Raw genomic sequence first — 13792 nt, 5'->3', positions numbered from 1 at the left:
CTACGTATCAAATGTCCGAAAGGTAAGGGGTCTCCCTCAGGGAAGTTTATGAAGTAAGATGCTGTGTGTCTGTAAAAATAAGTGTCGTTTATAAAATGGAGCCCATGCCTTTCTAATGTTCCTTATTCTTCTCAGAACCTGCCCTAGAAAAGAGTACCAGCAGTTCCTGTTCCAACTGTGATATCGGTGTTCAGACTCAGTTGGAGCAATCAGTCCCTGGTACACAACCTTCTGGAAGAACTAGCTTTGCTCAAACGTCCGGAAGGACCAGAATGGAAGTGTTTTTTTTACATACACATTTCCAGGCCTGAATAACAGGGCAGCTAATTTGGGTTCTGTTCTGCTCCTCAGATAATAAAAACTGTCTTGTGGGGAGTGGACCAAGGTGTACACCCTCCATGTGTCTGCTCACTGTTTCACACCCACTTATCTCCTGCCTGGGCTATGCCAGGTCTGGGGAACAGAGGTGACTGAGAGCCAGCCCTCCTTCCTGGAGCTCACAGCCCTGGGAAGAGAGACACGCCGAGGAAAGCCCAAGTAGGAGAGAATAGAGGGTCTGAAGTGGCTGATGTATCAGTCTAGCTACCAAGCTGGTCTTTTCCCAACTCACACAGCCTCAGACGTAAAACCTTCTCAGTTTTAAGCTTGTCTTCTTTCAGTTTTTTTGTTTTTGTTTTTAACCATCCTATGTGCCCCCCACTCCACACACCTGCTGCCTTTTGTCAACGGAAAATCTTTGCAGGTGCCCAAACAGATGAGTGAAAGGTAACCAGATAAGGGCAGGAAAACCTGTGCACCACCAGCCAACCAGGCTTAGATGGACAGTTTGCTTTTTGTATGGTTTGCATGGGCGTGACTGCGATTTTATCACACATGCTCATAATATTGCCTTGTTTCCTGCTATAATATTTCTTCTTGGTTCCCAGGACAGAAGTCACTGTATCAAATGATCCTGGTGTTCTATCAAGGGCTCCATGGCTTCTGGGGGCTCTGTTGTTGGAACATCCTTGAGAGCCTTTGTTTTGGAAAATGAAGGCTCCCAAGCTGGTGATGGGAGGATGCGGCAGAGGCAAGTCTGGGGCTCAAGTCTCAGCCCTGACTTTCTTGGCTGTGAGATCTTGGAAGAGTTTCTTTACCTCTCTGGGCCTCAATTAATTCATATCTAAAACAGGAATGATATCATCTACCTTGGAGGGTTCCTGGGAGGGTTAAAGGAGAGGACTGTAAGATTACCTGGCACCTAGTAGATGCTTAATAAGTGCAGCTATATGATCACTTCTTCAAGCAGCTATCCCTTGTATATTTCTAAGCACCTACATCCAGGCCAAGTCCTGTGCCGGACGCTAGGGACACAGAGGTGAGTCAGGCCTGGAGCTCATCATAATCAGGCCTGGCAACTATGAAATGCAATCTAAACTCTGGGGGATTATTTCACTGGCAAGGAGCACCTCGAGGGCAGGGGTGATGTGTAACTCAGCTATCCCTGTTATCCAAAGGGGGCATGTCATCATCACCAGCTGCTACTTTTTCGCAGACAAAAAATGCCATGGCCATACTGACCCAACTTGGTGACTTCTGGTTGCTCTCCCCAAATAGAATAAAACACACACAAGGAAAGTGATGTGACACCTCCAAAGCCACCCGATCTGTCACCACCACCCACTTGAAGGCCATCTCCAAAAAGGGGCTTCAGCAAGTGGCAGGGGTAGGGGACAAATGTGCATGTGTGGGAGGGGGCACTTTGAAAGGGATCCCTTTCATGTTGTTAAACACCATCTGTTTTATTCTCTCGGTGGTGGAATTTTCTGGAACAGCACAAAGTGGAGGTCTGAGCAAGGTGCCCTGGGTGTCCAGAGAGGAGCCCGGGCAGCCTGCTGGAGGCTTCCAGGAGGAGGGCGTCCCCTCTGTTCAGGCAGGGCATGAAAAAAAGGTCCTTTCCAGACCATAACAGCCTGGAAGGGGCAACCCCGACTAAGCCAGGTACTTGTTACTTAGAATGCCTCTGCCCTCCACACCCACTCCCCCGCCCCTGGCTGCACCCACCCCTCATTCCAGCCCACCCACAGCTGCCGCCGCAGCCCTGTGGCCGCCACATGACAACATCCTGGCCTAAGCCCCCTCTTCAGCAGCCCCTCTGAGGAGCTATTTGCAGAGGCCCCCAATGCACACAAGTGTTTGATTTCATAAAGAGAGAAAGAGAAGTCACAGCAGGTGCCTCCACTTCCATCCCACCTCCACCCTGCCTGGCGAGGGCTCCCGGGGGTCTTTGTGCTTGTGTGTCTGTGTGCAAGCGTCATCCCCACATCTGCCGCCCTGTGACAGAGGTCTCTGAAGCTCCACAATGACACCATCTGCCAGGGACAGCCGGCTGGCTCACTCTGGGCTGACCCCATGGTTGTCGTGGCAACCAAAATGGCAGCATGGGGCCTTCAGAAAAACCACCAGGCTAATGATGTCAGGAGGTTCCCAGCAGCACGGCCCCCACTCAGGTGGAGGTGGCCAGGGCTGGGGTGCAGGAGGGGCTGGTGGCCAAAGGAAGTAGAAGGCCTCTGGGTAATGCAGGACGAGCTCCTTCCCTGGGGTTTTTGGGACCTCCAGCTCTCAGAATTCCTTCCGCATTGAAAGAAGCCACATGGCCTTCACAAGACACGCTATGTTGGGCACCCTGGCATGTACTATTCCCTTTGCTAAGACCCTCTCTCCCTCACTCACCAGTCTAAAAAACGTCTCCTCACCCTTCAAGACCCATCTTGGGGTTTCCTTCTCTGAACCTTCCAAACAGAAGGGAGTCTGCCACTGGGGTACCTGGTGCACAGCTCCATCGGAGCCCCTGCTGGATGGGACTGCAGTTCTGTGTGCTCGCCCATCTCCCCCACCAGCCGGGGAGCAGCTTAAGAGCAGGGATTGCATCTAACTTGCTATCCCTGCTGCAAAGCGCAGGGCCTGGCGCATGGTAAAGTTTAGCAAACATTTAGCAAATAAATGAAGTCGCTTCATTTCTCAGCCACTTACCAAGGGATCTCAACACTCAGAGCCTCAGCTGTCTGGAATGCAGGGGAAACAGGAAGGGGGCCATGAAGATCCTTCCCGACCCTACAGTGAGGTGTGGGCACAGGGGTTTCTCTGCCACCATCAAGGCTGCAGACCCCAGGGCCTCTGAGATGCAGACCACACCCACACAGAGGTACCTCCTTGTGTCTTCGCTTCTGTCCAATTTTGGGTATGCAGTGAGAGTACCAGCTGAGAATCGGCCCCAAGACCCACTTAGTGTGCTACCCTGTGGGGCTTTGGGTAGAATCACTTGCTCACAGATTCCCTGATTTGGAGGCAAAGGGTTAATAGGTATCCCTCCAAAGTGGCTAACCCTATTTACACCAGATAGTACACACAGGTCCCCTTGCTTTGCATCCTCCCAATCTTTACAGTGGCAGGTCTTTAATTTCTGCCAATCTGATAGGATTGAATTGGGTTGTTTTGAATCTCATTCCTCCAATTTCTAGTAAACTTGGGCGTCTTTCCACTGCCAGTGTGGTCTCTTCTGTCAATGGTCAAGTCCTTCCCTATTTTTTTTTTTGGTCACTTTTTCTTACTGATTTGTAGAAATTTTTTTTTTTAAACGTATAAATTCTGAAGCATACTTCTTCCTTATATGTGTGGCAAATATCTTCTCCCAATCTGTGTCTGGTGTTTTAGCTTTATGTTAGGTGCCCTTGGTAGACCAGAAGTTTCAAATTCTTATGCTGTCAGAGAACAGTAAAAGGCCGTTTAGAGGCTCATATAAGCACCAAATTTTGACACTCTTTGTATCCACATGGCTTTCTATAATTTCAGAGCTTCCCTTTTGTGCTTTGAGTCCCACGAGGCCCTGGGAGGTAGGAAAAGTGGGGACTGTTATTCCTATTTCATCAATTATAAGATGGAGACCTTGTAGTGGACATCTGGCCTTTTGGCCGCCTAGCATCCAGTCTTTCCTCTTCTGGTAACTGGCCTCTGATTTTTCTCTTGGGGAACCCCACCCCCTCGTAATCTTTGTCCTTGCAGTCTGGGTGGGGCTGGCCAACTGGAGCACACCATTCATTCTCCAGGCCACAAGGATAGCATGGGACCTGAGCCAGGCCAATGACAGTGCCATTCTATCCAAAACTTGGGGTAGGATTACTGAGAAAGAGGTACTTTCTACTGGTAAATTTTATGTGAAAATGAAGCCAGTACAGAGGAGAGCAGGATGAAGACAGACCTATTCCAGACATTTGTACCTGGATCTAGCCATACCTGAAGCCCACTTATCCTTCAAGCCAGCTTGAGGTGGGGTCCTGTCTCTTCTGTAACAAGAGTCCTAATACAGACCTAGTCAGAGCAGGAAATGAAAGAGCCAAGACTGGACACCAAATTCTGAATCATTATTAAAAGTATGAAGAGGTAGAAAAGCAGTTTCTAAATCTAAGAGGGAGGGAAAATCACCTCATCTCTTCCACCTTCACTGACTCTGGCTTACCGAATTTCTCCAGGCCTCTTGGCTGGAGCAGGGCACTGTGACCTGGCTGTTCTGACCCCAAGGACATTTTCAATGGGAAGCCAGGATAGTACTTGATAGAAATAGTCAGCATCAAAGAAAACTGACATCAGCTTGAAGCAGCCTCACAGAAGATTGGACTTGGGGGAGACAATGGCAAAAAAGCAAAAAGAGAACAGGCAGGAAGGAAAGAAAGAAAAAAACCTGACAATATCAGCCCGTAGAGTTAGAAAATAGACATGGAAAAAAAATGAGTGAAATCTTCACTGTAAAACTTACACAGAAAAGGATACGCCCTGCTAAGAATAATTTCCATAAAAATAAAAAACCGGAGAAAATCAGGAACATCTCACTGAGCCATATAAAGATGGAGTTGCTTAAGGGACGAAGTGATTGAGTGGCATTCCCATCTGGAAAAGAGTTTCTTGATGAAATGCCATCGATATTGATGTGCTTCTGATGACATTTCTAAACGTCCTAGAGGTCCCAGCCTTGTGTGGACAGGCTGAGCCCCTAGCCCTGTGGGCTGCATCCTGCTTCTCGGAGAACCGGTTGGGGTGCTCACAGCAGGCACCCTGCCCACTCACCGTGGTGATGAACCTGTACAGAGGCTGCCGTCTCTCCGTGTACTTGACCGTGATGGGGCTTAGGTCATAGCGGAACCAGATGGCGGGGATGATGCGGCCAGTGTGGCTGTAGGCGACGTACTCCTGAGGTGCAAGAGCGGACAGGGGTTGGGGATGTGAGACTCAGGCTCAAACCCTGTCGCGTGGGGGATGGGGAGGATGGGTGGCAGAGGGTCCCCAGAAACCCACAAGAACGGGCTCTTCTCCCTCCCTCCCCCTGCAGAGCCAGGCTCCACGGACCCCTCCTCTCACACCCTTCCCCCTAGTAGCTCTGCCATCAGCATCTGGATGGCCACCATTCACTGGGAGCATTTTGGACCCTTTGGACTGCTTGGAAATGGACTGCTTGACCTTGGAAGCAGCACCAGAATCCAAATAGGAGAGCAGAGCTGTCAAAGGACAAGTGTGAGTGGGCTCAGTTTGATGGAAGGCCTATTTCTCCCTTCAACTCCTGGGCCATGCAGAATCCATTTGTTTACTCAGTGATAGTTCACTGAGCACCTCTCCTGTGTGCTGGTCCCTTGCTGGTTGCTGGGGACCCTGAGGGGAGTACGCCCTGCCCCATCCCCAGAGGGACCCACAGTCTGGAGAAGGAGGCATGTAAAAGTATGTGCAATACTGCAGCACCATGAACGAATGGCCCAATCTCCCCAGGGGTGTCTGGACAGCTTGGCAAGGAGGGGACAGTCCTCATGACTTCCTGAGGGGGGTGTGCGTGTGTGTGAGTGAGATGTGGGGAGTAAGCGTCTTCAAAGAAGGAACACACAGAACTGGAAAGTCAGAGGGCACAGCCCCACCACAAGCCTTCCTCAGAAGGCACCGGCCGGGACTCCAAGGATGCCAAGGGGCTGAATTAACAGTGCATCCACTTCAGGGTGCTGAAAACCTCTCGGTTAGTCTCATTTGTCCTCAGCAACTGGAGACCAGACTTTAGCCCCAACCCCAAATGCTAAGGCCCAAGCCCTGCAGCTTCTTTAAGGACAACCCTGAAACTTGCCTCCTCTGCTGGACTGCCACTGGCCCCGATGGGTGCAGCCTCACGCGCTCACAGCGCGGGCCAGGGCTGAGGCCGCAGAGGGAGCTGAGCAAGCTGTCCTGGCTGCTGGGCCTTTGCCAAAGCCTCAAGGGAAGGAGCCTTGGGCAAAACAAGATCAGCTTTCCCCAGGGAGAGCTCATGGGGCAGGGTGACTGTCTGGGTCACAGCCCAGAGCTGAGGGACAGAGGAAAATAATAAAAAACAGCGGCAGTAGGTACCATTTGCCAAAGCCTTCTTTGTGGGTTCGGTGGTTTTAAAAACACTGCCCCATCTGACAGCGACCTTATGAGGTGGGCACCGTCCCCATTTTACAAATGAGTAAACTGAGGCACAGAGCGGTTATGTGACTTGTCCCAGGTGACAGAGCTAGTGAGTGACCGAGCCAGGTTTGAAACGGAAGTTTTCTCCACAGCCCACACGCTTTCTGTTCACACTGCCTCCACTTTCTCCCATTTGTCAGATGCTGTCAGCACTTGAGGGTTCCAGTGAGATGCCCTCCAAGGAACAGGACCCCTCTGCCTCGGAGAGATACACCAGAGCATCAGTGTAGGTGGAGCAGAGGAGAGGGACCCCAAGTCACCCAAGAGAGAGTAGCTCCCAGCCTGGCAGACTCGGAGGCCCCTGGTTCAGACTGAACAGGTGATGTGATCAAGAGACCAGGTTTTGGAGCTGGAGGGGAAGCTGGTTCTAATCCCCATTCAGCCATGTTATAGCTTCAGGACCACCTCTCAGTGCCTCAGTGGCCAAATCTGTAAAATGGGGACAATAATAGTCCCAATGTCAGAGCTGCCTTGATGACTGAAAAAGATGGTGGAGGTAGAGAGCTTAGCATAATGTGCAGCCCATGGTAAGTAATCCATAAATGATAGCCACTATGCTTACTATTATTATTATTAGAGCCAAACAATATATCATCTTAAGGGGTCTGGGTGGTCCTGGAACAGAAAAAGAAGGAGAGTCCTGGTGTAAAGGGGTCTATTGGGGGTGCCTCAACCCATGGGCTTCAAGCATTCATGTCCCATGGCAGGGTCATCTCTAGGGAGACTGAGGCTGTCTTGGCTTGAAACCACTGTCTGTCACCCCATTCTGCTGGCTCTGACTGTGCTTTGCTTCCCACCAAGGCCTGCCTGCATCTCCGTGAATATGAGTATTGGGGTGCTGGGACATACCTGTTAACCAACAGCCATCTGGTGTAATTCCAGAGCCTCATGATTCTGGATAACGAGCTTGTGCCCCACGAGCCAGAGCATCCGTTGTGTGCTAACCATTCAGGGTCCCGTGCCTGAATGATCAGGGCCAGATACAGGGCAGTGGAGATGTCTACAAGCCCTAGACCTTTGGGACAGGCCACCTGCCTGCTCTTTCTCCAACAGATCACACCCTATGTCCCGGTTCGATTTCCTCCCCTTGACTCTGAGACTGGCCTCCCATCTTTACCCAGGGCAGATCACCCCTCCAGGAAAGGCCCGTTGAAGGGAATCAGAGGAGATCGCGCCCAGACACTTGTCACCTCGGCTCTCAGCCAGCAGAGGGCGCGATTGCACGCAGCTGCCACCCGTGTACCTTGTTGGCCACCGTGTACTGATAAGAGTACCGCTGCTTGCCACTCTTGTCCTCGTAAACCGTGGGCACGATCTTCAAGATGTAGTCGTGGGAGGCGAGGGCTGCGGGAAGGACACAGCAGCATGAGGCAGGGGGACGGGTACTGCCCGGCCGGCAGCTCGTTTCAACCCTAAACCTGCTTGCCATTGCGGGGTGTGGGGAGGTACTCAGTCTGCACAATTTCACCACCAAACGACCCCTCTTCATTTCTCCCTTTGGGCACCAGGAATCGAAAGACTCCATCGGTCAGGATCTTTTCTCCTGCACTGTATATAATGTTAAATTCTAGTAACAACCCTAATGTCCATCCACAGGGCAGCTGCTGAGAAGGGGTGTGTGGAAGAGGCCACTCTCCAAGGGGGTATCATTGAGTGAAAAGAACTAAGTTAGGGACCAGGGTGAATAACATGTTTCCATGTATTGGGGGCAGGGAAGACTCACTCCTCTACCTGCGTGAAGAATGTAGAGAAGAATTTTCTGAAAAGATGCCCAAGAAGCTATTAGCGGTTCTAGCCTCTGGTGGGGGGCGGGACAGGAGGCAGGATTTGATAAAGGTCACATTTTGTTGTGCACCTTCTCGTCCTGTTTGAATACTGTTACTTTGGGAAAAAGCTGGGTTCAAGTTTTAAAAAAGAATCCACCAACCAGAAAAACTGCACCTATCTATAATGACTGATTAATTTCTCTCCCCATTTTCAATTAATGGGAGATTAGTTCTTCCTCCACCTGGTCCTGTCATATTCCACTGTAACTCTTACCCCTTCCCCACTGGATGGGGGAGACTGCGGAGGGCAGGGACTGAGCCTTACTCATCTCTGTGTCCCTAGAACCCTGCGCAAGGCCTGGTACGAAGTGGACGGTGGCAAATGCTTGTTGAATGAATGAATGGATGGAGGGCTGACTGGACAGAGGCATGAATAGAAGAACAGATGAATCAGCTTCTGATAAGCATGAGGTAACCGGAATCAAACACTAGGCTGATAGAATGCTGGCCCGAAGCTGCTATATAGCATCCCGGGAAAGGTGATATTCCCTTGGGCCTTCTGAGATGCTGGGAGAAGCTCACAGACCTCTCTATTGTTGCCTTCTAGAATCTCGGGTCAGGGACCACGCAGCTAAAACAACACAGAAATTCAGGCTTGTGGGCTCTAATCCTGGTCTCCTGGCTGAGTCAGTCCTGAGTCTTTGGACTCATCTTCTGTGAAAGGGTAGGGGACGTAGATGGTGTTCACAGCCTCTTCCTGCCAACACTGCGTCTTGGTAAGGAAAGGGTGGTGTTTCTTGAACCCTCTTGAGACCTGATTCCTCTAAAAACCTGGGAAAAGTCCTGCAGCCTCAGGGCTAAGCCCATGAAGACCCCAACATCCCTCTGCTCAACCCCACCGGTGCTCAGATTTCAGGAGCACTAGGGCCACCCAGGATTTAAAAGGCAGACACCCGGGCCTCACCCCAAGGGTTCTGTTCAGTGGGTCTGGGGTGGGGCTCAGAATCTGTATTTTAAGCCAGGAGCACAGAGACCACACTTGAAATACGGAGTTCCAAATGCCCACGGCCCCGCGTTAAAAACCTGAAGGAACGAGAGAGTGAACGCCTTATGAAAATCACACCTGTAATAGTTCTGTTCAAATCTGTAAAACACACAGATGATCGTAAAGAAAAAAGATATCACCCACAAAGCCACCCTCCACAGAAAATCGGAGATTTGCATTCTCATGCAGACACTGCTAGACTTCTATTTATACTTATATTTCTATTTCCCTAAACATAAATATAAAATTGGATCGTACTGCACCTTCTTCCGAGAACTGAACACCATGGACACTGTTTCAGGTCTAAGATACAGCGTAAGGTCTACGGCATTGGTTTTATCCATCGCCATATCCCCTCGCACAGTGCACAGCGCCTGGCACACAGCAGGTGCTCAATAGCTGCTTGCTGCCTGAACACCAGCGAGGTTCTGACACATCACGGTCACTGCACTCACCCCCCAGCAAGGCCATGCACAGGGTGCTCAACCAGGCCCCTGGGGCCAGACACTGACGCTGTGGCTCATTTTCACTCTTATAAACAATGACCTAAACGACCATTATTTTCCTAAATCCTTGCACACTCTCGTATTTGTTTCCTTAGCTTACTCTCCTCTAAGTAGAATTGATGACTCAAAGGCAATGACCAATTTTAAGGCCTTTGGTACAATAGAGTCACTGCCAGTATCTTCAAACAGAGTGGTCTGTGCTAGGAAGAAAAACAGGTGTGTTGCTAGGCCTGGGGGTTATTGTACAAAAGGCGGTCAGGGAGGGTCTCTCTGAGGTGGTGGCATTTGAGCTGAGACCTGAATGACAAGAAGCAGCCCCCCATGGAGGACCTGGGAGCAGAGGGACAAGCGGCGGGGACGGGGTTGGGGGTGGGTACCAGGCTTGAGAGCTGAGGAAATGAGAGCCCGCTCTACCCCGGCTGTCTGGTGCATCTCATGCATCTCTCTTTCCACTGAAGCCAGCCTGAGGTGGCTTTCGTCAGTAGCCCGGGAGCAGGAGAGGTTTTCTGCCCACACCCTCCATCAGCTTGCACACCCTGGGGCCTTCCTAGCTTGATCTTCTTCCAATATCAGGCAGCTGAGAGGTCCAGGCTAATTGCAAGCAGGTGGGGACAGGCCCCTTGGGACAACACGCTGCCCGCACGCAGAACCACGATGAACACCCCACCATACGAAGAATCGTCTCCCTCCAGTATAATCAGACATCTGCGTGAAAACCAGGGGGCGCAGTTACACACTGACACGCTGCGGGAAGCAGCATGAGTGGGTACGGACCCAGCTGGGAAACAATACGGTAAATGTAAAGCAAGTCTTGTAGATATCAGAGGCGTTACTGCAATGGTGAAAAGGTAGAAACCACAGACGTTTTCCGTGAAAAGACAGTGCCTTAAAGCACAGCAGAGCTGCTAGATGGGCAACCGTGCCTCCATTACCAGTGGAAAAACTGTACACGAACTGTGGTTATGATGTAACACCAGGCACAAAACTCAGAAGGTAAGCTGCTTGGAAAAAATGACTTCTGCTCACGGGCAAGGATTCCCAGGGACACGGAGAAATGAGAAGCTTGATTTGTTGGGGCAGGTCATGGAGGGCAGTCCTCTTTTGCTTGGATTATCCCAATTCCATTCCATGCTTAGGCTGGTAGAGAGCACAGGCACACCTCGTTTCATTGCTTCACTTTATTGCCCGTCAAAGACACTGTGTTTTTCTGTTTTTTGTTTTTTTTTACAAATTGAAGGTTTGTGGTAACCCTGTGTTGTCAGATGACGGTTAGCATTTTTTAGCAATAAAGTATTTTTAAATTAAGGTATTTACATTGTTTTTAAAGACATAATGCTACTGCACACTAAACAGACTTCAGTGTAGTGTAAACATAAATTTCCTATGTACTGGGCAACCAAAAAATTCCTGTGATTTGTTTTATTGCATTATTCACTTCACTGAGGTGGCCAGGAACTGATCCCATAATGTCTCCGAGGTCTGCCTGTGAATGTACTTTAAGAAATGATTAAGGACCTATGGGTGAAAAGGTGAGCTCAGGTGAGGAAATAAGAAAAGCCTTGGTAACCTGTCCTACAGAACCCAGTGGGTGGATCCGCTTGAGCAGACAGACCTCCCAGGCCCGTTCTGTGCAAGGCCCCACGTGCGTCTGCACAGGTGTGTAGGTATGTGTGCTCTTCTGCAGGTCTGTAAAGACGTGGCACGCTCTTTAATCTGGGCCAAGATGCCAGGGAGCCCAGCGGGGAGGAGGCTCAGGGAGGGGCCATTCGTGGGTGGGAGGGGCTGAAGCAGGAGGAGGGGGTGGGGTGGGGGGCAGCCCAGGTGGCCAGATCTGGCTGAGCCACCCACAGCCCTGTTCTCACGGTGCCACTTGGAGCCAGGATGAATTCTGGCTCTGTCACCACTCCCTGTGGGATCTAGGGTGATTATCTCAACTGACAGCAATTAGGTGGCAGTAACGATAATAATAACGATAACATCCGGTATTCATGGAGCAGTGATGATGTGCCTAGGACTGCCACGACAAGTCACTTTTCTTCCCTTCTCTGTGAGATGGGGATAATTCCACTTCCTCACAGGCTAGCTGTGGGAATGAAGCATTAACAGCTTGGCTTACGGCGAGGGCTTGGTAAACGTTCCCTCCCTCTCCACCCCGTTCCCTCCCTGCTGCACTGGGAATCTTGGGGCAGAAAGCTGTCCCCAGTGTGGGTATGGGGTACATACGGTTGGAGGTGAGTCTGTCTGCTCCCCCGAGAGCGTTGAAAGCTCCGTGGACGTTCTGGACCTGTGGAGAAGCACAGTGAGGGACCGACCCCAGGATGCTACCACCTCTAGGCTTGGTCCTAGCTGTGGGAGAATGGCCAGGTACAACCTGGTCTAGGGACCTTACCCGTGTGCAAAATGGGGATCCCGCATGGTCTGTCTCGTAGAGACGTCGTGGGGAGCAAGATACAGACGCGGCAGAGGCCTGACACATGGTAGGCGCTAGTTTGCTTCCCATCTTGAGCACTTACTGTGAGACACTCAGTCCTGGGTACTTAGCGTCATCTCATTTAATGCCCCTAATGATGGACCATGGGCCCATTTTACAGAAGAGCAAACCAAAGCTTGGAGAAGCACCAAAATTTGTCCAGCATCTCACAACTGGTAAGTGGCTGAACTGAACTCTGAATTCAGGTCTGTCTGACCTCAAGCCTACATGGAGTGGCTCTTTCCATTAAGGCACACAGAAAACTCAAGCAAAGGTAGAGCTGGGTCTCAGCATGCTCCTCCTGAGACCCCCCACAGCCCTCTGAAAGAGGACCCAGGGCTGCTGGCCTCCGACCCTGTCTGCTGTGGGGAACACATAGCAGTTGTGAAGATACTCCTCCTCACGGCAGCCGGCCCAGCTGTGTCCCCCTGGCAGGGGCTGAAGGCCACGTCCCACCTCTCCTCTGAGGACAACGGGAAACCAGGTCAGCCTCAAGGAGAATCTAAAGCAGGACAAAGTATGCCCGATACATGGAGCATGTCATCATGGGCATGGTTAACAGGGGCTGCTGGGGTAGGCATCCTGGAGGGCTTCCTGGGGGAAGTAACACTGACACCAAGATTTGTAGGAAAGTGGGAAGTTAATCACGCCAGTAGCTCATGCAAACACATGAGTCTGGAGACTGAGAAACAGAGCCCGTGAAGCCCTAGAGAGGAAGGGGGTGAGGAGTGGAAAGGGAAGAGGTCAGAGAGGTAGGAGGTGACAGGCTCCTGCAGCGAGGGCCACTCCAGGAACAGTGGGTGACCTGACCCTGATCCTGGTCTCAGGTCGCTGATGTTGATCGAGCACTTAACACAACTGCACACTCTTAAGAAGCTCAGAGGAAAGCTTGTCCATTGCTGCCTCGGGACTGACTGTCTAAAGACTTGGTTTCTAACCCAAGAGGACAGTGGCTGCAGAGGCAAGAGTGCTAGAATAGTCCCTCACATCGTTGCATGTCAGGGTTTCATCTGACATTCATTTGTACGATTATCTGATTCATGTCTGTCCTCCCCTCTAGACTATACAATACTTCACGTGGGCAGGGACCACGCTCATCCTCACCGATATGTGCGAGACCTGGCGCATAGTAGGTGCTCAATAATTACCTGTTGACTGGATGATAGATGGATAGATAAATCCTCAGCTAAGTGTTCTACATCTTTAAAAAATCCTATTTCCGCCATAAGGGCCAAGCGGAAGGCTATTACTGTCCTGTTCTATAGCAGCAGACAGCAATGCAAGGCTGCCCCTCTTCTTCCTCTCTTCTCCTCCTGTCCCCTGGCCTTGGCTGTAGCCCTTTCCTCACCTCCCTACCTGCAGCCTTGCCTCACGGCCGGTCTTCCACATGGCAGGTGGGTGCTCTTTCTATGACACCCACCGGCCTGGGTCAGCCCCCACCTTCCTAAACCTATTGTGGGTCTCTCGCTCCACCTAAAACTCTGCTCCCCCCTCCAGATGGACACTGCTG

The 13792-nt window shown here is 51.0% G+C and overlaps 1 protein-coding gene across 2 annotated transcripts in view; it reads right to left on the bottom strand.

The window, feature by feature from the left end:
- Positions 1 to 13792, bottom strand: part of ERGIC1 (endoplasmic reticulum-golgi intermediate compartment 1) — a 105397-nt gene that overhangs the window by 7506 nt on the left and 84099 nt on the right. For both annotated transcript variants that reach the window (XM_030829919.3, XM_060296611.2), the window contains exons 7-9: positions 12036 to 12096; positions 7739 to 7839; positions 5101 to 5223 (exon numbers count right to left, since the gene is read on the bottom strand). In XM_030829919.3, coding sequence (XP_030685779.1) covers positions 5101 to 5223; positions 7739 to 7839; positions 12036 to 12096 — 285 coding nt within the window. The remainder of the gene's footprint in view (positions 1 to 5100; positions 5224 to 7738; positions 7840 to 12035; positions 12097 to 13792) is intronic.

This window comes from Globicephala melas, chromosome 3, assembly GCF_963455315.2.
Source record: "Globicephala melas chromosome 3, mGloMel1.2, whole genome shotgun sequence".
In the NCBI taxonomy this organism is placed as follows: Eukaryota; Metazoa; Chordata; class Mammalia; order Artiodactyla; family Delphinidae; genus Globicephala; species Globicephala melas.
Note: the sequence above shows the minus strand (reverse complement) of the source record. Positions and strands in the feature narration are given on the sequence as shown.